Raw genomic sequence first — 22,169 nt, forward strand, 5'->3', positions numbered from 1 at the left:
ATCCTCCAAATATATGTCTTTTTTTATTCTTTTTTTTTATTTTTGAGAGACAGAGAGAGAGACAGCATGAGCAGGGGAGGGTCAGAGAGAGAGGGAGACACAGAATCCGAAGCAGGCTCCAGGCTCTGAGCTGTCAGCACAGAGCCTGACGCGGGGCCCAAACCCACGAACTGCGGGATCATGACCAGAGCTGAAGTCAGACACTTTAACCGACTGAGCCACCCAGGGGCCCTAAATATATAATTCCACATATAAGAATATCACTGATAGAACTGAATGATGATAGATACTATTTCAAAAAAAGAACAAACAATACATGTATGTAATTAAATCTCAGAAAGAAAGAGTCATCTTACATGAAGACAGAAAAACTATAATGCAAAGCAGCTGTTAAATTTTCCTTTAAAAAAAAGTAAAGAGGTATATTGCTTAATGTAAATAATGTATTGTGCTCCCACTATACCCACAATGGAAGACAGAATCACATAGTGAGCAGAAGAATGGGTTTAAGTCAAACATCCAGCCTCACTACTTAGAGCTGTAAAACCATAGAAGACTGACTTTATTAATTCCCTAAGTCACAGTTCCCTCACCTATAAAATAGAAAAAACAAAATCTACTTCTTAGAACTACTAACGGTTAAATGATATAATATCAAGAAAAAGAGCACAGCATATAGTGAGTGCTCAGAAGATGGTAGCTAGCAGATTAGCCAGCTAGTATTAGCATATATAAAGCACCGCACCCTGCACTAAGCATATATCAATTTTCAGGCTATGGTATCACCAGAGAATATAGACAGACTATCACAATAGAGAGAAAACAGGAGCTGATATGCAAAAGGAGTTGACAGTGGAACAAGGCAAGTTTCAACTACAAGATCTCTCTCCTCCAAAGAAAACGGAAAAGTCCTAAGATTTAATCTGAGGTACTATTTGTTGTTAAAGTTTAGCTCCATGTGCCAACAAGTGAAGACACCGTACTATCGATGCTGAGGTGCCTTGTTTTCATGGTTAAGGGCAGATTCTGGCATCTGGAGATATGAAGTCCTTGGCTCTGTCATTTACTAGCTGGCTTACCTATGGCAAATGACAACTTCTCTAAGCCTCAATTTAAGTCATCTATAAAGTGGGGATAATAATAATACCAATCTCAGAGATTAACACAGTGCCTCGTACATAGCAAATACTCAAATAATATAAATTATTACAGGGAGGCAAAGTTAAGATGAAAGATCAAAGCCAAATGAGAACGGGAGGAGGTCCTAGAAATAATATGACAGTTTGAGGAGTACCAATCATATAGTGGGCACAAAAGAATAAAACTAAAGACCTCACTATGGGAAAACAAAAAAAGGCAAGATTTATTTCAATTTTTAAATAATAAAACTATAGGCATATAAAAACGTCTAAGACTGACAATTAACAAATTTATAATAAAAAGGAACATCTGTAATAAAGAAATGGTTAAATTATGGTAAAGCCATATGATATTTGTATCTGTAAATACACTCCTATCACACAAAAAGACAGAAACGAAATATCCCCAAACATTAACAACAGTTGTTTGTGAATAACTAAGCTATAAGTAATCTTAATGTTTGTCTTTAAATTTTGCTGAAATTTTTCAAAAGATTCTTTAACAAAGATGTATAATTTTATCATTTTTAAAGTTATTTTAAGCATAGAAGGAGGTTCGTAAGACTAGTTATACAAAGTATACAATAATAAAACTAGTTAAGTAATTGTGAGTTTACCTTGTAGCTCACTTTTAATAAGGCAACTTTCCATCATGTATAATAGCACAGTGACCATAATATCCAGCAGCTGACATTCTTCTGTTACCTGTCTGGCTAGCTCTTCATTGCTGAACAACTGAACACTAATATGCACAATTCTGTTAGACATTGTATCTGATTCATGACTCTTCTTCAGTGTTTTCATAATGAAAGCGTAATGCTGAACAAAAGTTTTTGTAAAAGCAACCTGTAAATTTTTTTTAAATAGGGAAAAAAAAAACACATTAGTTTAACTGAGAGTTTTACAACACATTTTCCCCAATACATTATATTAGCATTTTAATGCTATTATTAGCTTGTGATGATGCCCAAGGTAATTTTAAAAGTAATTTCAATGATGATGGTAAGTTATCATCATGGGAAACATTAGCAAAATACTTGGATGGTTAAAAAAATTTAATAAGCATTTTAAATCATTAAAGTTGTAGAGCAATTATAAATACCATGATTTAAAAATACAAACTTTCACTTCGATTACAAATAATATCAATTAGTTGGTGTCAAAATAAGTGTCACTGTTCTCTTCTTTAACAATAAAATCTGGAGTCTCAGCTAAAAACCATATCAGAGGATGTAATATAACTAAAAAACAAGGGAGTCAATGTGATTACTCCAAAAGAAATGCAATCCCCTATTTGGTTGGAAAGCTGACCACTACCTGACTAAATACTCTTTTTGGGGTGCCCAGGTGGCTCAGTCAGTTAAGCGTCCAACTCTTGGTTTCAGCTCAGATCATGATCTCACGGTTCATGAGTTTGAGCCCTGCATCCTGCTTGGGATTCTCTCTCTCCCATAAAAAAATGAATTTAAAAAATTATTAAAAATAAAACCAAAAAAAAATACTCTTTCTGTGTAACATGTACATTTCCTCTTGTTTTCAATCTGGCTTTAATGTCACAAAATAATGGCATGATTCATTAAAGTTTAACTCCTAAACAGACTATTATCTAAACCATAAGAAGAGCTACAGCAAAAAAACAAAAAAAAAAAAAAAAAAAAACAAAGAACAACAAAAAACAAACTACTACTACTACTACTACTACTACTACTACTACTACTACTACTACTACAGCATAACTAATTTATTTTCTTTTCATGCATGAGGTTGTATCACTTTGCCATAAAGACATGGCAGTCACAGGTGAGAGTCCACACCTTATGAGCCTTCACTACCTACATGTGTAGATAGGCCAATACCTGTTCTGTCTTTAACGTATGGCTAGCAATTACCAACCTCATGATTTTCCCAAACCTAACCTCACAATACATTTTTTTAAGTAGTCTTTACACCCAACATGGGGCTTGAACTCATGATACCAGATCAAGAGTAAAACACACTACCAACTGAGCCAGCCAAGTGCCCCTGTAACCCCACAATCCAAATTCAGCTGCCCCCTTAAACATTCTCATAGCACCTTGTACCTTTCGAGAACTTACTACAATCTGTAACTACACATTTACTTGTGCAATTATGTCTTTGTCCCCCAGGTTCCATGCAGAAAGACTACCCTTAGGTATTCTCTGTAAACTTGCCTTGCCTAAGAGTTATGATCCTGTGCTTTTTGTGCAAACCCTGTTTGACAACAAAAGAAGCTAATGCTCTTTATTAGCGTTACATCAGTCCTCAAAGCTACAATAAAATAAGCCACAGCTGAGAAACACACTAAAAATTTTTTCATATTGAAAATGCCAAAAAGAAGGAGCAAAGTTCAGAAAGGAAAGGAAAAAATGCAGATACCTTATACTCTTGATCTGGAAGCATGTTGAGTAAGAAAGTTACCATCTTCTGAGGGAATTCATACTTTATAGTCCAAAACAATAGTTCTTCTAGAAAACTTTTATGTTTCAAAACATCCATTATAGATTGATCTGCATAAAAAGAAGAGAACTTATCACCTAATGATTTAAGTTGCTCATCTCATTTAAGCCTTGTTATAATTAATAACCCATCAATTTCAAACACCTGAAAGTATATAAAAATTAAGGATACCCTTTCAGTAATTCAATGATAATACTGACATCATCAATTCAGGTTTCTATAATCTCCATAGTATGAAATAACAAAATACTTAATCCTTATATTTCAATAGAAAGCAGTTACTAGGAAAAAAAAAAGTAATTACTTCTCCTTAAACATAAGCCCTTTATCTAAAATTTCTAAGAATCAAAATAATTATCTTATAAGAACAATAGTCAGGGTCCTTAACAGTAATAATAATTTTAAACCAAAAACAAAATATTAAAGCCAAAGAGCTCAAAGTTATTACATCTTTTAATTTTTAGAGAAAAGGGAGAAATTTTTATAGAACTCAGTAATTTATTTCTTTAAAATTGTTCTTCATAAATGAAATTCTAACTTTGCTGCAGGAAATAATTACTAAGATATTGCTTACTCTAGTATACGGAAGCCCTTACTTTTTTTCTGGAAAGAATGTACCAGAAAAAGTATAAAGAGTATTATACATGCTTACTTGCACTGCACTCAAGATGCCCTCTTCATGCAGAGAGGAAACAGAAAATGGATGCCCCTTGGGGTGCCTGGGTGGTTCAATAGGTTAAGCAGTCAACTCTTGATTATGATCTCAAGGTTCATGAAATCGAGCCCCATGTGCAGCTCTACACGAACAATGTGGAGCCTGCCTGGAATTCTCTCCTACTCTCTCTGCCCCAATCCTCAAAAATGAACAAATGTCAAAAAACAAAGAAAGAAAGAGAGAGAGAGAGAAAGAAAAAGAAAGAAGGAAGGGAGGGAGGGAGGTAGGAAGGGAAAGAAAAAAAGAAAAAGAAAAAGAGAAAAAGAAAAAGGGAAAGGGAAAGGGAAAGGAAAGGGAAAGGGAAAGGAAAGGGAAAGGGAAAGGGAAAGGGAAAATGGATGCCCCTTTTGTTTTAGTTTACATGCTTTTATTTATTTTAAGAGGGGCAGAGAATGAGTCAGCAGGGGAGAGGCAGAGAGAGAATCCCAAGCAGGGTCCATGACATGAGCACATGGGGCTCAATCTCACCAATCACAAGATCATGACCTGAGCTGAAATCAAGAGTCAGATGCTTAACCAACTGAGCTACCCAGGCACCCTTCGGTGTCCCTTTTAAATAAAACTATTCAAAGAATAATAAAATTATCTACCAGACAGCCACTTTCTATGGTGAAGTGCTACTCACTCCAGAAGGCTACTTTGTCTCCTGCTAAACTCTGCATCCTTGCCACACTTAGTCAACAGAAAGGTCTCAATGGGTATATAATGAGCTGAATATTTTAATACTTTGACTATTTCTTTTTCTCACTTTCTCTTTCTTTCCCTAAAAAGAACAAGAAAATTCTGACTACTGATTTTTGCTAGAGCCAATAATCTTGGGCTACTACTCTGGATCATCAGGTTCTACATAAGCACATTTAAGAGGATATAGCAAGTATCAACTGAATGGCTTGGTTCAGTGATGACGCTGATGCAGGCACTAGGGTTAGATGAGAGGTTTTTAAAACTATCATATGCACAAAAATACTCAGGAACAGTCCTAACTACATTACAGTTCAAGTTGTCTTACAGGGTAATAGTGGACCATTTTTCAACTAACCCTACCTCAGTGTCACAGCTCTTCTATTACTGAACAATGTGCTCACACCACGTCTCCTCAGTTCATAGGTCTAAAAATTTAACAGTATGCTCAGCAAGCATATCATCAACAAGCATGTCATCGCTCTCTTGATTCTTCTATAAAATATTCTAAGTTTAACAGGCTTGAAGCAGTTCTTATTAGACTTACTTTAACCCATTTTTGTTAATAATTAATAACCCATTATTTTCAGAATAACAATTTCATTATTCTGGAGACACTACAACTTTAACTACAGAAAGGCAAAAGTTATGTCCCCATCCCCTAACTCCCTTTCACTGTGCCTTTAGTATAAGCAATATGTAATAGGGATAAAAATATAAATACAATTATACTAACATCCCCTGAGTGGAAACTGCTTAATTATTTTCTAAATCTCAGAATTTTCTACTTTTGCAAAACAGCAATCTCTTCCTCCTGAACTAGATCATTCCCAGGATATGACAATGATTTAAAAATAGAAATAAACCAGTCTTGCAAAAACTGAGGTAAAATATATTCAAAGGCACACATGACATATTCAAAGCCAAAAAGCAATAAAATTAGGGCCCAAGTGAATCAGGTGACAGGAATATGAGGATTAGAATTTAAAATTAGAATATAACTCAGAGCATATTGCTGATGCTAATTTAATTTGAACAGTTCACTTAGCACTAACATGACTGAAAATTTTACAGATTACCAAAAAAAATTTTAAGCTTTCAGGGATAAAATGTTTCTAAAAATACTTACAAAGCTAAAAAAGAAACTGGTAGTTTTAATCTTAGAATTCACGGGACACTGCAAGTTTGCATTTGCCAAGTGAAATGCATTTGCCTGAAGCTGTCCTAATTATTATATGTCAAGTATTTAAAAAGAAAGATACATTAACTTTGTTTTAAATAAATAAAACAAGCCAAATGAACCAGAAAAGCTATGGCTTTTACCAAAATGAAAATAACTGCAGTTGTTCAATTCTTTTCATCTTGAGACAAAAAGCAAAGAAAAACCCTACAATGTCTTCATTGCAGTCGTTCTTAAAACAGATGATGTCAGATTCCCCCCAGATATTTATAACATGTGTGGAGTGTCCGAGTGGCTCAGTTAGTTGAGCACTGAACTTTGGCTCAGGTCATGATCTTGTGGTTCATGGGTTTGAGCCCAACATTGGGTTCTGTGCTGACAGCTCAGAGCCTAGAGCCTGCTTTGGATTCTGTGTCTCCCTCTCTCTCTGCCCCTCCTCCCCTCAAAAATAAATATTAAAATAAAAACTTAAAAAACACTTAGCAAAAAAATAAAACACATGTGATGTGCTTTGTGTGTTATGTTATGGAAATGTGGTTAGAAATGCTTCCAATAGTTATGTATGACTACATATTTACTTTAAAATCTCGGTTCAATTGTCATGCCTTTACAATGCCAAAACTACCTTAAGCCAAATTATAAAAAGAGACTTTTGAACAATCAGTATGTGGTGGAAACTTCATGAGTAAAGTAAAGGTTTTAATTAGACAGGAGCGTCCAGGCTCTGTAACTCCAAAGCTCAGTAATCTTGGCCATGTTAGCAGAAGCCTTCTAAGCCTCAGTTTCCCTACCCTTAAAATTTAGGTTTTGAGAAAAGACAGTGAGTGTGTAGCACAGTGCCTCAGCCTCTTGCCTATTGTTACATATTTTATTTTCAGCTCACTTTCTAACCACTGAGCCAAAGTTTTACAAAAACTATACCACTCCCAGGACCACCAATGTCTTCAAAAGCAACAATCACTTTTTGAAAACAGGGGTTCTACTAATTCATATAGTCATTTCTTCCATGCACATAATTAGGGCAAAAATGATAACTGATAGAAGTCTTAAATCTCTGTACTACCGGCACCATTGGAGGAAGGAAGAGAAGACAATCAATTCAATCTCAAATATGAAAAAAATCAGGTGGGGCACCTAGGTGGCTCAGTTGGTTAAGCATCTGGCTTCAGCTCAGGTCATGATCTCACTGTTCATGGGTTCAAGCCCCGCATCGGGCTCTGTCATGACAACTAGCTCAAAGCCTGGAGCCTGCTTCAGATTCTGTATCTCCCTCTCTCTCTCTGACCCTCCCCTGCTCACACTGTCTCTCTCTGTCTCTCAAAAATAAATAAAAAACAGTAAAGAAAAAGAAAAAAGGTATAAAATAAGCTCCAACTTTAAGTCCCCATAAAAAGTATCCTCAGCCAAAGTCTGACCAAATTGGAGGAAAACAATGACCTTTTATACCATAACAGGTATTTTTTTCTGGGCATCCCTAAAGCTTAACCTCAAGTATGTGCTTAACAATCTGCTTCAACTGTTATCACAAGAACTCAGGTAAACACACAGACAACTCTGGCAAGTCAAAGGGCCAGGTAGTCATACAAGTTTCTAATTTCCTTCAGACATCTAAAAGATACACGCACCGCTATGTTTACTGCAACATATTTACAGTAGCCAAGATATGGAAGCAACCGAAGTGCTCATCAATAGAAGAATGGATAAGGAAAATGTGATAGATACACACACACACACACACACACACACACACACACACACACACACGGAATATTAGGCAGTCATAAAAATGATGAGATTATGCCATTTGAGACAATAGGATAGACCCATAGGGTATAATGCTAATTGAAATAAGGCATACTGAGAGAAACCATATGATCCCACTCATAAGTGAAATCTAAAAACAAGAGAGAGAATAAACAAAAGGCAGAATCAGACCTACAAATACACAGAACAAAGTGATGGCTGCCAGAACAGAGTGGGGGAGGGAGGCAAAATGGGTAAAGAAGAAAGGACAGATAAATAGATGTAGGCCTCCAGTTACAGAATGAGTAAGTCACAAGAATAAAAATCAGACCATATGGAACAGTCAATAATACTGTAATAGTGAAGTAATGGGACAGATGGTAGCCACATTTGTGCTGAACATAGCATAATGTACAAACCTGCCAAATCACTAAGTTGTACACCTGAAACCAATAAAACACTGTGTCAACTATACTCAACCCAACAAATAAAAAGCAATCAAAAGCCAACTGATTCAGGAAAGGCTACCTCTTTACCTATCCCCTCAACAAACCTAGAAAGAATTTAGATAGAGGATCTGCTCCAGGAAGAGAACTATCACCAAAGATAATTTATGGTAGAGAAGGAGGCACCTAACAAGACTTGTTTGAGCAAAGTCTTCTACGTCCCATTGTTTCTGAGTGGCTTGGCAAACATGCGTCTATCAAATATTTACTCTTTTTCACCTTACTGTGAATTGCATGTCTTTCTTTGAAGTCCCAGACCCATACCTTTGTTCTTCTTACTTCAGAATGACCTATATGTTTTATTTCACCTGTTTTGGAATTTCCGTGTCTGTGTGGATTCCCCATATTAAGCTATTAAATCTGATTTTCTCCTGTCAATCTGTCTCATGTCATCTTAGTCTGACCAGAAAGACCTAGAAGGTTCCCCAGCACTAGAAGCCTCAAGTTAAATGCAGCAGCATAAGTACCTTAGAACAGACTTACAAAATAAGCCTCTACTGAAACTGCCTGCTTCCTCCACCTTTCCAAGCAGTTGTAAATGTTCTACAAGATACATCAAAATAATAATTTAACAAATTATTTTCATCAAAATAGTAATTTAACCTCTGGAGACTCTCTAACAGTGCATACAAACCCAGCAGATAGACCGTGTTAATATTTGGAAACCCATGACAAAACTTCAGAGCACAGCCCAACAACACCTAACACGTACTCTAAAAAAGCTTTTAGTGAGGGTCAAGAAAACATAGTGATCACGAGATTGGGCTCTAGGATTTGAATTAAAGATCTACTTCTCATTAACTGTGATCTCTAACATGCCTCCATTTCCTCATTCATAAAATAATAGTAATAACTGCTTATATGGTGATTTTAAGAATTAAATGAGACATGTAAAGTGCTTATGCTGTCTAGTATATACAAAAATTTCAATAAATATTACTCACTATTATTATTATTATTAATCTATTCCTTCACTACAGATATATCTACTTCCTCCTTTGAGCAAACACGTACTGAGCCTTTACTGAACCCTTTGTTTTTTTTTAATGTTATTTATTTATTTTGAGAAAGAGAAACAGCATGCATGAGAGAGGAAGGGGCAGAGAGAGAGGGAGAGAGAATTCCGAGCAAGTTCCTTGCTGTCAGCACAGAGATGCAAGGCTCAATCTCATGAACCCTGAGATCATTCCCTGAGCAGAAATCACAAGTCAGCCATTTAACCAACTGAGACACCCAGGCACTCTTTAATGAACCCTTAAGTGCCATTCATTTTTCTCTCCCTCACCTCACCTCTCTCTCTCACCATCTCTCCTGTGCTCATCCTTTTTCACTCTAGAAACTGCATACCCTAGATTATAAAAAGATGTAAATCAACCTAAAACTTTACACCAAAAACACTGGATCCAAATCAAAGAATCAACGAAAAGATTTGTTTTATGGCTCAAATATAATTATGCTCTTATGAAAAAAAAAGAAACAAAATTCCAATAGTAAGGGTTTCATTTGCTTTGGCGGTCCCCCACAATCACTCCTTAACAACACTTTCTCCATCATTAGACAAATCTAAAAACATAATTCTCTCTTCAAAATGGTTAGCCAATCAATGTGCTTAATGATGAAACATTTTTCACTGTCTTTTAAGTTTTTACTTAAACTCCAGTTAGTTGACACAGCGTAGCATCAGTTTCAGGTGTACAGGACAGGGATTCAGCACCTCCACACAACACCCGGCGCTTATCCCAAGTACGCTGCTTAATCCCCACCCCACCCCCCCTCTGTTAATCACCAGTTTGTTCTCTATAGTTAAAAGTCTGTTTCTTGGTTTGTATTTTTAGCTTTTTATACAAGGAAAAAACTGAATATAAATACCTTTGGTGCCACTGCTTAGTTTGACCCTCTTTCTCTTGCCCAGACCTTGACTCCCATCCTGATCCTCCTGGAGGAAAACAAAATTAGCATTATATATACTCCTATTCATGAATTTATACATTTTACATAAATGTAAATATGCTTATAAATTATGTTAAATATGTAACACAGGCATGCTTCCATAGTATTAATCAACACATTTTACTTTATGTATTTACTGTAATAAATATTTTTATTTTAAAATTAGCATTATAATTAATATATATAATGAAAGTCCTTAGTATTAAAATACAAGAGCTCTTAAATTTAATCTGTGCTTTAAAATTTTTTTAAATGTTTGTTTATTTTTGAGAGTGACAGAGACAGAGTGCGAGTGGGTTAGGGGCAGAGAGAGAGGGAGACACAAAATCTGAAGCAGGCCCCATGGTCTGAGCAGTCAGCACAGAGCCCAACACAGGGCTCGAACTCAAGAATTGCGAGATCATGACCTGAGCCGAAGTTGGACACTTAACCGACTGAGCCACCCAGGCGATCCTTAATCTATGCTTTGAATGGTAGACTTGTAAAACCCAAAAATTCCAAAATAAAAATTTCCAAAAATAAAAAAAAAATCCTAACCTTATAAACAGAACATCACATGCAGAAAAAAGATAAAGGTGGGGGCAGAGGTAAGCAGATTATACAGGAAGGAAGGAGAGAAGGGGAAGAGAGCTAAAACAATGAATAGAGAAAAGGCTTTGAAGGATCTAAGAGAAAAGATGAGTTCAAGAAATCAAAATCCTGAAAAGTAAGCACAGCGCATTAAAAGCTGGAGTTGATAGTTTAAGAAGTAATAACAACAAATTTTAAAATACTTAATAAAAAACTCCATGAAGGAAATACAGGCATTTCTGCTTATATGTGATATATTCATTCCTGAAAAAGCCTCCCTTTAAAAATAACAAAGCTTATGGGAGGGAAAAAAAAAAAACGATAAGGGGCAGACAACTCACAACCTATTCAAGTTTGTAACTGGAGAAGTAACAAAAGCAATCATCGGTACCTGGGGATATTATCTGGATGCCCAGACAAACATCCTGGAGCGGTGTGAGGCTGCCTCGGGGGATATGAGCACTGCATCACAGCAGAGTGGGAAGCTGGCCAGCTAAGAAAACACACAGGGAAGAGGAGCAGAGCAAGCAGCGGCCTACTCCTAGTGCAACCAAAGTGAAGCTAGAGGTGTGCCTCTTGGGGAGGGAGCCCTGGAGGCAAGTGTGTATTTCTAATTGTCTTTGAATGTCACTGAAATAGTTCCTGCTGGCTTCACAGCACAGTTCAGGTTTATTCCCATCCAGCTAAAGGATGATTCTACCCATTATCCCAAATCTCCTGAACTAGGAAAGACTGTATAGGGATCCAAAACCTCTGTGTTATACTGATGTCTTTTTCCTATTTCCCAAACATATATGGAGCCAGCTGGTATTATAGAGACATGTGTGGGGGCACCTGGGTGGCTGAGTCAGTTAAGCGTCTGGCTTCAGCTCAGGTCATGATCTCACGGTTAGTGGGTTAGAGTCCTGCGAAGGGTTCTGTGCTGACAGCTCAGAGCCTGGAGCCTGCTTCGGATTCTGTGTCTCCCTCTCTCTCTGACCCTCCCCTGCTCGCACTGCCTCTCACTGTCTCTCAAAAATAAATAAAAAACATAAAATAAATAAATAAACAAAATAAAATAAATAAATAAAATAAAATAAAAGACATGTGTGGTAGTATTCTGTATACAGTCTGTTGTACTAAAAATGGTGTTGTGTTGGTGGCAGGTTACAACTCTGGTACAAATTCCCAGATACTTTCTCTGTTATAGCCCATCAAATCTCCAAAGCAGAAAAGTGGCCTTGGCTTCATGCTACTGTTTTATCTATCGGTATGGCTTCCTTGTCCTACATACCATAGCCTTAACTTCAGAATTCTGGCAAATCTAGCATCCATCCTCAGAGCTGGGGTTTTCCAAAGATACCACTTAGCGCAGTCAGTCAGCATTTACTGAGCACTTTAGTATGCCCTCCCTATGAATCCCGACCTTTGCCAGTCTTCTCTGACCATCTACCGGGCAGCAGTACTGAAAGTCAAACTATAATCTCCTCCTTCTCTTCTACCACCCTCATTTACCCTTGGAGTAATTCAGTCAGTTACCCCAAATGAAATTTGGGGGAGTAAAAGGTGGAAAATAGACACAAGAACATAAAATCATGACATAGGGCTCAGAGGGCTCTAAAGTGTGATATTTAGCTAATAGCCATTTGTAAAACTATTCTCCCAATCTTGAGAGAAAAGACAAATCTGGAAAAAAATACTTTATAACCCAGGCTAGGATTACTTCATAATTTCAAATATAAACTTCCTATAAGAATATCTTCGATCAAGCAATGGTCATGGCATAACAAAGTTGTATAAATTTCCCAGCCTTAGGGTATAAAAAGCAAGTAAAATTAACCAAACGAAGAGAGGAAAGCCATGAAAAGACAGCATGAACAAAAGCACAGCAACAAAAAGTCTGGAAACAGACCAGTAGTGGGATTCACATCATGGTAGATGGAGAGCAACTACAGCTAGGAATGGAGACTATAGGAAGGGTACCAGAAAATACAAATTCTTGTACACTACTGCTAAGAGTACATACAGTAATATAACTTTTCTGAATGGCAATTTGCCAATACACATGTCAAAAGCCTTTAAGTATATTTATTATTGTAACAGAAATTTTAGTTATAAGAATTTATCCTAAAGAAATAAACAAGTGTTAAGGACTATGTGCATAACTATTTATGGCAATGTTATTATTAAATCAAAATAAAAGAATCTTTGACTTCCAACAGCAAGGCATTAAATTATAGTACACCTAGGGGCGCCTGGGTGGCTCAGTCGGTTAAGCGTCTGGCTTTGGCTCAGGTCATGATCTCATGGTTCATGGGTTCGAGCCCCACATCGGACTCTGTGCTGACAGCTAGCTCAGAGCCTGGAGCCTGCTTCAGATTCTGTGTCTCCCTCTCTCTCTGACCCTCCCCTGCTCACACTGTCTCTTTCTGTATCTCAAAAATAAAATTAAAAAAAAAATTTTTTTAATAAAAAAATAAATTATAGTACACCTGTATCTATGAAGAGCAACAATGCCAGACCTCTAAGTTCATTTGGGCAGATATAACTTCATAAACCATTATTAAAAATGAGAAAAGCATGACATGTAGAATAGCATGACATGTAGAATAACATTTAAGTATTAATAAAATACATATAAAAACTGTTAAAATATACTCATAATGTTCAAAACTGTCATCAGTGACAAAAATGGGTTACAGAACAGCATATAGAGTTGAAACCATTAAACTACACTGCAGAGGGAGCAGAGAGGGAGCTTAGGACCAAGTTGTAGGGAGTCTCTGGAGTGTGGGGTATTGAAACACAACCCCATCTGAGATAAAACTCCAGAGGGAGGTGCTTCCTGGGAGGCGACTGGCTTAGATGTAGACAGGGTAGGGGCAGGGAGTGGAGGGAGACCTGAAACAAAGAAGGGGGTGCTTGAACACAGGTTAGTGAGAACAGGAAGTTCCTGTGCCAGAGACAAGGTGAAACCATTTCCACCTCTCTGGCACAAGCCACAATGATCATCCTAGCAACCTAGGCAGCACACCCTCGTGAAGAACGGAGCCATTACACCACGTCCCGCCCAACTGCACACTCCAAGCACATCCTCTAGAAGACCACACAAGTCCTCCACCTGCTTACTGTAGGAACTATGAATTATTACTATATAGTTTGAGATCCAGGAGAACCTGGATGTAACTTCATTCGGGTTACATTCTGTTTGCTTGTTCATTTATTCAGTTTTTTGTGGGCCTTTTTTGCTTCTGATTTTGTTTAAATTGTTTTTCTCGGGTGTTTTTATTTTTCCTTTCTTTTCTTATTCTTGGCTAAAGAAGGGGAAGTTATTATAATTTTCTGTTTAAAATTTCTTAATTATTTTTTATTTTTTAAAACTTTTATTCTATTTCATTTTCCTTATTTCATTTTATTCTATTTTATTATGTACAATTTATTAAATGTTTTTAACATTTTTAAATTTATTTTTGAGAGACAGAGAGACAGAGCGTGAGCAGGGGAGGGGCAGGGAGAGAGATAAAGAATCTGAAGCAGGCTCCAGGCTCTGACCTGTCAGTACAGAGCCTGATGTGGGGCCTGAACCCACGAACTGTGAGATCATGACCTGAGTCAAAGTTGGCCACTTAACCAACTGAGCCACCCAATTGTCCTATATTATATACAATTTTTAAATGTTTATTTTTGAGAGAGAGAGAGCGTGCTTGAGTGGGGGAAGGGCAGAGAGCGAGGGAAACACAGAATTTGAAGGAGCCTCAAGGCTCCAAGCTGTCAGCACAGAGCCTGACACAGGACACGAACCCATGGACTGTGAGGTTATGACCTGAGCCAAAGTGGGACACTTAACTGACTAAGCCACCCAGGCACTCCATAAATTTTTTTAATTTTTAAGTATTTTCTTACCTCTTTTCTTCTTTCCTTTCTCTTTTTTTCTCTATTGTATCAAGCTTCTTTCAACTGCTTGACCAAAACACACCTAGGAGCTAACTCCCCTTAATAGATTTTTGTTTTGTTTTTAATTTTAACTTTTTATTTTATTAACATTTTTCTTCCTCCAAAATGACCAAAACCAAGGAATTCACCCATTCACCTCAAAAGAAAGAACAGGAAGAAATGATAGCCAAGGGCTTAATCAACATAAATATAAGCAAAATGTCTGAACTAGAATTTAGAACCATGATATTAAGAATACTAGCTGGGTTGAAAAAAGAATAGAAACCCTTTCTACAGAGATAAAAGAAATAAAATCTAGTCAAGACAAAATTAAAAATGCTACAAATAAGAATCTGAAGAAGGCTCCAGGCTCCGAGCTGTCAACACAGAGCCTGATGCTGGACTTGAACCCAGGAACTATGAGATCATGACCTGAGCTGAAGTCGGACAAGCCACCCAGATGCCCCTCTTAGTGATTTATTAAAAAGGAATAACATCCAAGTCGTAGGAATCAGAAAATGAAGAGAGAGAAAAAGGGTTTAATGTGAGGAAATTATAGCAGAAAACTTTCCTAATTTGAAGAAGGCATCAGATATCAAAATCAAAATCCAAGAAGCACAGAGAACTCCATTAGATTTACTAAAAACTATCACCAAAGCATGTCGTAGTCAAATTCACAAAATACACAGAAAAGGAAAGAATTATGAAAGCAAAAAGGGAAAAAAGTCCTTAACCTAGAAGGGAAGACAGGTCAGGTTCACAGCAGACCTATCCACAGAAACTTGGCAGGCAAGAAAGGAGTGGCAGATATATTCGATGTACTGAACTGGAAAAATATGCAGCCAAGAATTTTTTATCCAGCAAGGCTGTCATTCAAAATAGAAGGAAAGATAAAGACTATGTCAAAAGACATAGGGTATCAAACTAGATGAGAAACAAGACCCATATATATGGTGCTTACAAGAGACCCATTTTAGACCTAAAGACACCTGCAGACTGAAAGTAAGGAGATGGAGGGGGCGCATGGGTGTCTCAGTTGGTTAAGCAACTGACTTCAGCTTAGGTCATGATCTCACAGCTCATGGGTTCAAACCCTGTGTCAGGCTTGTGCTGACAGCTCAGAGCCTGGAGCCTGCTTCGGATTCTGTGTCTCCCTCTCTCTCTCTGCCCCTCCCCAGCTCGCTCTCGCTCGCTCGTGCTCTCTCTCTCTCTCTCAAAAATAAACAAACATTAAAAAATTTAAATTAACAAAAAAGAAAGTAAGGGGATGGAAAACTATCTGTCATGCTAATGGTCATCAAAAGGAAGCTGAAGTAGCCAAACTTTTATCAGACAAATCTGATTTTAAAATAAAGACTGTAACAAGAATTGAAGAAGGGCATTATATCATAATTAAGGAGTCTATCCACCAACAAGATCTAAGAATTGTAAATATTTATACCTGTAACCTGGAAGCACCCAAATATGTAAATAATTATTCACAAACATAAATACACTCATTAATTATAATACCATGATAATAGGGTACTTCAACACCCCATAGCATAAAGTCAATAAGAAAACAATAGCTTTGAATGACACACTGGACCAAATGGACTTAACAAATATCTTCAGAACATTTCATCCTAAAGCAGCAGAATACACATTCTTCTCAAGTGCACATGAAACATTCTCCAGAATAGATCACATACTGGGTCACAAATCAGCCCTCAACAAGTACAAAAAGGTTGAGATCACACCTTGCATATTTTCAGACTGCAACACTATGAATTTCAAAATCAACCACAAGAAAAAATTTGGAAAGACCATGAATATTTGGAGATTAAAGAACATCTTACTAAAGAATAAATGGTTTAACCAGAAATAAAGGAGGAAATTTAAAAGTACACAGAAGCCAATAAAATAAAAACACGACAGCCCAAAACCTCTGGGATGCAGCAAAGGTGATTGTAACAGGCTAGTATATAGCAATTCAGGCATTCCTAAAGAAGGAAGAAAGGTCTCAAATATTAACTTAACTTTATACCTAAAGGAACTGGGAAAAGAACAGCAAATAAAGCCCAAACCAGCAAAAGAAGGAAAAAACTAAACATTAGAGCAGAAATCAATGATACCAAAATTAAAACAAAACAACAACAACAACAACAACAACAAAAAAAAAACAGTAAAACAGAACAATGAAACCCGGAGGTGGTTCTCTGAAAGAATTAAACCCCTAGCTAGACTGATAAAAAGAAAAAAGGACTCAAATAAAATCACAAATGAAAGAGATCACAACCAACACTGCAGAAATACAGACAATAAGAGAATATGATGAGCAATTTTATGCCAACAAACTGGGCAATATGAAAGAAATTTCTAAAAACATATAAACTACCAAAACTAAAACAGGAAGAAATAGAAAATTTAAACAGATACATACCCAGTAAAGAAATTCAATCAGTAACCAAAAATCTCCCAAAAAACAGGAATCCAGGGCCACGTGCCTTTCCAGGGGAATTCTACCAAACATTTAAAGAAGAGGTATTCTTTTGAAGCTGTTGCAAAAAAAAAAAAAAAAAAAGAAAGAAAGAAAGAAAGAAAGAAATGGAAGGAAAACTTCCAAACTTACTGTATGAGGCCTTGATTCCAAAACCAAAGACCCCACTAAAAAGGAGAACTACAGACCAATTTCCCTGATCAACATGAATGCAAAAATTCTAAACAAGACACTAGCAAACCAGATCCAACAATATATTAAAAGAATTATTCACCTACAATCAAGTGGGATTTATTCCTGGGATTCAGGGCTGACTCAATATCTGCAAATCAAGCAATGTGATACATCACATTAATGAAAGAAAGAATAAGAACAACATGATTCTCTCAGTAATTGCAGAGAAAGCATTTGGCAAAATACAGCATCTTTTCTTGATAAAAGCCCTCAAGAAAGTAGAGACAGAAGTACTGTACCTCAAGATCATAAAGGCCATATACAAAAGACCCACAGCTAATATCATCTTCAAAGGGGAAAAACTGAGGGCTCTCCCCGTAAGGTTCAGGAACACAACAAGGATGTCCACTTTCACCACTGTTAATCAACATAGTATTGAAAGAGCTAGCCTCAGCAATCCGACAACACAAAGAAGTAAAAGGCATCTAAATCGGCAAAGAGGAAGTTAAACTTTCACTCTTGGTAGACAACATGATACCCTATGTGGAAAACCCAAAAGACTCCACCAAAAAACTGCTAAAATTGATACATGAATTCAGCAAGGTTGCAGGATATAAAATGTACAGAAATCAGTTGCATAACTATACACCAATAATGAAGCAGCAGAAAGCGAAATCAAGGAATTGATCACATTTACAATTGTACCAAAAAAACATAAAATACCTAGAAATAAACCTAACAAAAGAGTTGGAAAATCTATACACTGAAAAATACAGACAAAACTTATGAAACACACTGAAGAAGACACAAAAAAAAATAGAAAAACATTTCATGCTTATGGATTGGAAGACCACGATACTACCCAAAACAATGTACATATTCAATGCAATCCCTATCAAAATAACACAGCATTCTTCATAGAGCTAGAACAAACAATCCTAACATTTGTATGGCATCAGAAAAGATCCTGAATAGCCAAAGCAATCCTGAAAAAGAAAACCAAGGCTGGAGACATCACAACTCCAGACTTTAAGCTATATAGCAAAGAAGTAATCATCAAGACAGTATGGTGCTGGCACAAAAACAGACTCATAGATCAATGGAACAGAATGGGGAACTCAGAAATAGACCCACAACGTATGGCCAACTAATCTTTGACAAAACAGAAAAGAATATCCAATGGAATAAAGACAGTCTCTTCAGCAAATGGTGTTGTGAAAACTGAACAGCAATATCCAAAAAAAGAACCTGGACCACTTCTGTACACCATAAACAAAAATCAACTCAAAATGGATGAATAACCTAAACCTAAGACAGGATATCATCAAAACCCCAGAGGAGAACACAGGCAACAACCTCTTTGACCTCAGTTGCAGCAACTTCTTGAATGTCTCTGGAGGCAAGGGAAACAAAAGCAAAAATGAACTATTGGGATCTCGTCAAGACAAAAAGCTGCAGCACAGCAAAGGAAACAATCAGCAAAACTAAAAGCCAACTGACAGAATGGGAGAAAATATTGGCAAATGACATATCTGATAAAGGATTAGTATCCAAAGTCCAGGGGTCCTGGGTGGCTCAGTTGGTTGAGTGTCTGACTTCGGCTCAGGTCATGATCTCACGGTTCGTGGGTTCGAGCCCCATGCTGGGCTCTGTGCTGACAGCTAGCTCAGAGCATGAAGCCTGCTTCTGATTCTGTCTCCCTCTCTCTCTGACCCTCCCCTGCTCAGGCTGTCTCTCAAAAGTAAATTTAAAAAATTTTTTAAATTTTAAAAAAGTCAAAGTCCATAAAGAAGTTATCAAACTCAACACCCAAAAAACAAATAATCCAGTGAAGAAATGGGCAAAAGACATGAATATAGACACTGTTCCAAAGAAGACATCCAGATGGCTAACAGATACATGAAAAAATGCTCAACATCACTCATCATCAGGGAAATACAAATCAAAACCATGAGATACCACCTCACACCTGTTAGAATGACTAAAATAAACAACTCAGGCAACAACAGATGTTGGCAAGAATGCGGAGAAAGAGTAACCGTTTTGCACTACCGGTGGGAATGCAAACTGGTGCAGCCTCTCTGGAAAACAGTATAGAGGTTCCTCAAATAATTAAAAATAGAACTACCCTATGACCCAGCAATTGCACTACAAGGTATTTATGCAAAGAATACAGGAGACCTGGGTGCCTAGGTGGCTGAGTCTGTTGGGTGTCTGACTTCAGCTCAGGTCATGATCTCATCACAGTCCATGAGTTCGAGCCCTGTGTCAGGCTCTGTACTGACAGCTCAGAGCTTGGAGACTGTTTCTGATTCTGTGTCTCCCTCTCTCTCTGCCCCCCTGGCTCACACTCTGTCTCTCTCCTTCAAAAATATATAAATACTTTAAAAAAAATTTTTTAAGAATAGAGGAGTGCTATTCAAAGGAGCACATGCACCCCAATGTTCACAGCAACACTATCTACAACAGCCAAAGTATGGAAAGAGACCAGATGTCGACTGAACGACTGACTGATGAATGACTAAAGAAGATGTGTGTATGTGTGTGTGTGTGCGTGTGTGTGTGTGTGTGTGTAGCAATCAAAAAGAATGAAATCTTGCCATTTGCAACAACGCAGATTGAACTGGAATATATCATGCTAAGCGAACTAAGTCAGTCAGAGAAAGACAAATACCATATGATTTCACTCATATGTGGAATTTAAGATACAAAACAGATGAACATAGGGAAGAGAAGCAAAAATAATAAAACAATAAAAATTAAAATAATAAAAACAGAGAGGGAAACAGACTATAAGAGACTCAAATACGGAAAACAAACTAAGGGTTGCTTGAAGGGGGGATGGCTTAAATAGGGGAGGGGCATTAAGAAGGACACTTGTTGGGATGAGCACTGGGTGTTTATATGTAAGTGATGAATCACTAAATTCCATCCCAAAATCATTATTACACTAACTTGGATTTAGATTTTTTTTTTAAGTCAAAGATCGGAAATTATAGAACACTTATGAAGGAAATTGAAGAGCACACAAAGAAACAGAAAAGCATTCCATGCTCATGGACTGGAAGAACAAACATTGTTAAAATGTGTATACTACCCAAAGCAATCTACACATTTAATGCAATCCCTATAAAAATACCATCAGCATTTTTCACAGAGCTAGAACAAACAATCTAAAATTTGTATGGAACTACAAAAGGCCCTGAATAGCCACAGCTATCCTGAAAAAGAAAAACAAAACTGGAAGACTTCCTGATTCCAGATTTCAAGCTGTATTAGAAAGCTGTAGGCATCAAGACAGTATGGTATTGGCACAAAAACAGACACATAGATCAATGGAACAGAATAGAAACCCAGAAATGGACCCACAACTAAATGGTGAACTAATCATCAATAAAGCAGGAAAGAAAAGCCAATGAAAAAGTCAGTCTCTCCAACAAATGCAGGTGGGAAAACTGGACAATGACATGCAGAAAAATGAAACTGGACCACTTACTTTCTTTCATGATACATAAAAATAAACTCAAAATGGATATAAGACCTAAATGTGAGACAGGAAACCATCAAAATCCTAGAGAATATCACAGGCAGGAACCTCTTTGACCTGAGCATGAACAACTTCTTACTAGACACAGAAGGCAAGAGAAACAAAAGCAAACATGAACTACTGGGATTTCATCAAGATAAAAAGCTTCTGCACAGCAAAAGAAACAATCAACAAAATTAAAAGGCAGGCTAGAATGGGAGAAGATATTTGCAAACCAATATCTGATAAAAGGCCAGTATTCAAAATCTATAAAGAACTTATGACACTCAACACCCAAAAAAAAACAACACAGTTAAAAGAGAGGCAACAGACACGAATACTTTCCCAAAGAAGACATCCAGATGACTAAAAGACACATTAAAAGATATTCAGTATAACTCATCATCAGGGAAATACAAATCAAAACCACAATGAGATACCAACTCACACCTGTCAGAAATGGCTAAAATTAACAACACAAGAAACAACAGGTGAGGTGCTGGCAAGGATGCTGAGGAAGAGGAACCCTCTTGCACTGTTGGTGGGAATGCAAACTGGTGCAGCCACTCTGGAAAACAGTATGGAGGTTCCTCAGAAAGTTAAAAAAAAAAAAATAGGGGCGCCTGGATGGCTCAGTCAGCTAAGCGTCCAACTTCAGCTCAGGTCATGATCTCACAGTTTGTGAGTTCAAGTCCCGCACTGGGCTCTGTGCTGACAGCTCCAGAGCCCAGAGACTGCTTCAGATTCTGTCTCCATCTCTCTCTGCCCCTTGCCTGCTCACATTCTGTTTTTCTCTCTCGCTCAAAAGTTTAAAAAAATAGGAGGCCTGGGTGGCTCAGTTGGTTAAGCGGCCGACTTCAGTTCAGGTCATGATCTCACAGCTGGTGAGTTTGAGCCCCATATCGGGCTCTGTGCCGACAGCTCAGAGCCTGGAATGTGCTTTGGATTCTGTGTCTCCCTCTCTCTCTGTCCTTCCCCTGCTCACACTCTGTCTCTCTTCAAAAATAAATAAAATATTTTAAAAATTATTATAAAATAAATAAATATTTAAAAAATAATTTTTAAAATATCAAAACAAAAAAATTGAAACTAGAACTACCCCAGGATCTAGTAATT

The 22,169-nt window shown here is 37.2% G+C and overlaps 1 protein-coding gene across 6 annotated transcripts in view; it reads right to left on the reverse strand.

The window, feature by feature from the left end:
• UBR3 (ubiquitin protein ligase E3 component n-recognin 3) overlaps positions 1 to 22,169 on the reverse strand; it is a 225,109-nt gene that overhangs the window by 149,176 nt on the left and 53,764 nt on the right. For all 6 annotated transcript variants that reach the window (XM_029934409.1, XM_029934405.1, XM_029934408.1 and 3 more), the window contains exons 6-8: positions 10,312 to 10,378; positions 3,537 to 3,667; positions 1,757 to 1,985 (exon numbers count right to left, since the gene is read on the reverse strand). In XM_029934409.1, the coding sequence (XP_029790269.1) occupies positions 1,757 to 1,985; positions 3,537 to 3,667; positions 10,312 to 10,378 (427 nt within the window). The remainder of the gene's footprint in view (positions 1 to 1,756; positions 1,986 to 3,536; positions 3,668 to 10,311; positions 10,379 to 22,169) is intronic.

The sequence above is a fragment of the Suricata suricatta genome, chromosome 3 (genome assembly GCF_006229205.1).
Source record: "Suricata suricatta isolate VVHF042 chromosome 3, meerkat_22Aug2017_6uvM2_HiC, whole genome shotgun sequence".
Lineage (NCBI taxonomy): Eukaryota > Metazoa > Chordata > Mammalia > Carnivora > Herpestidae > Suricata > Suricata suricatta.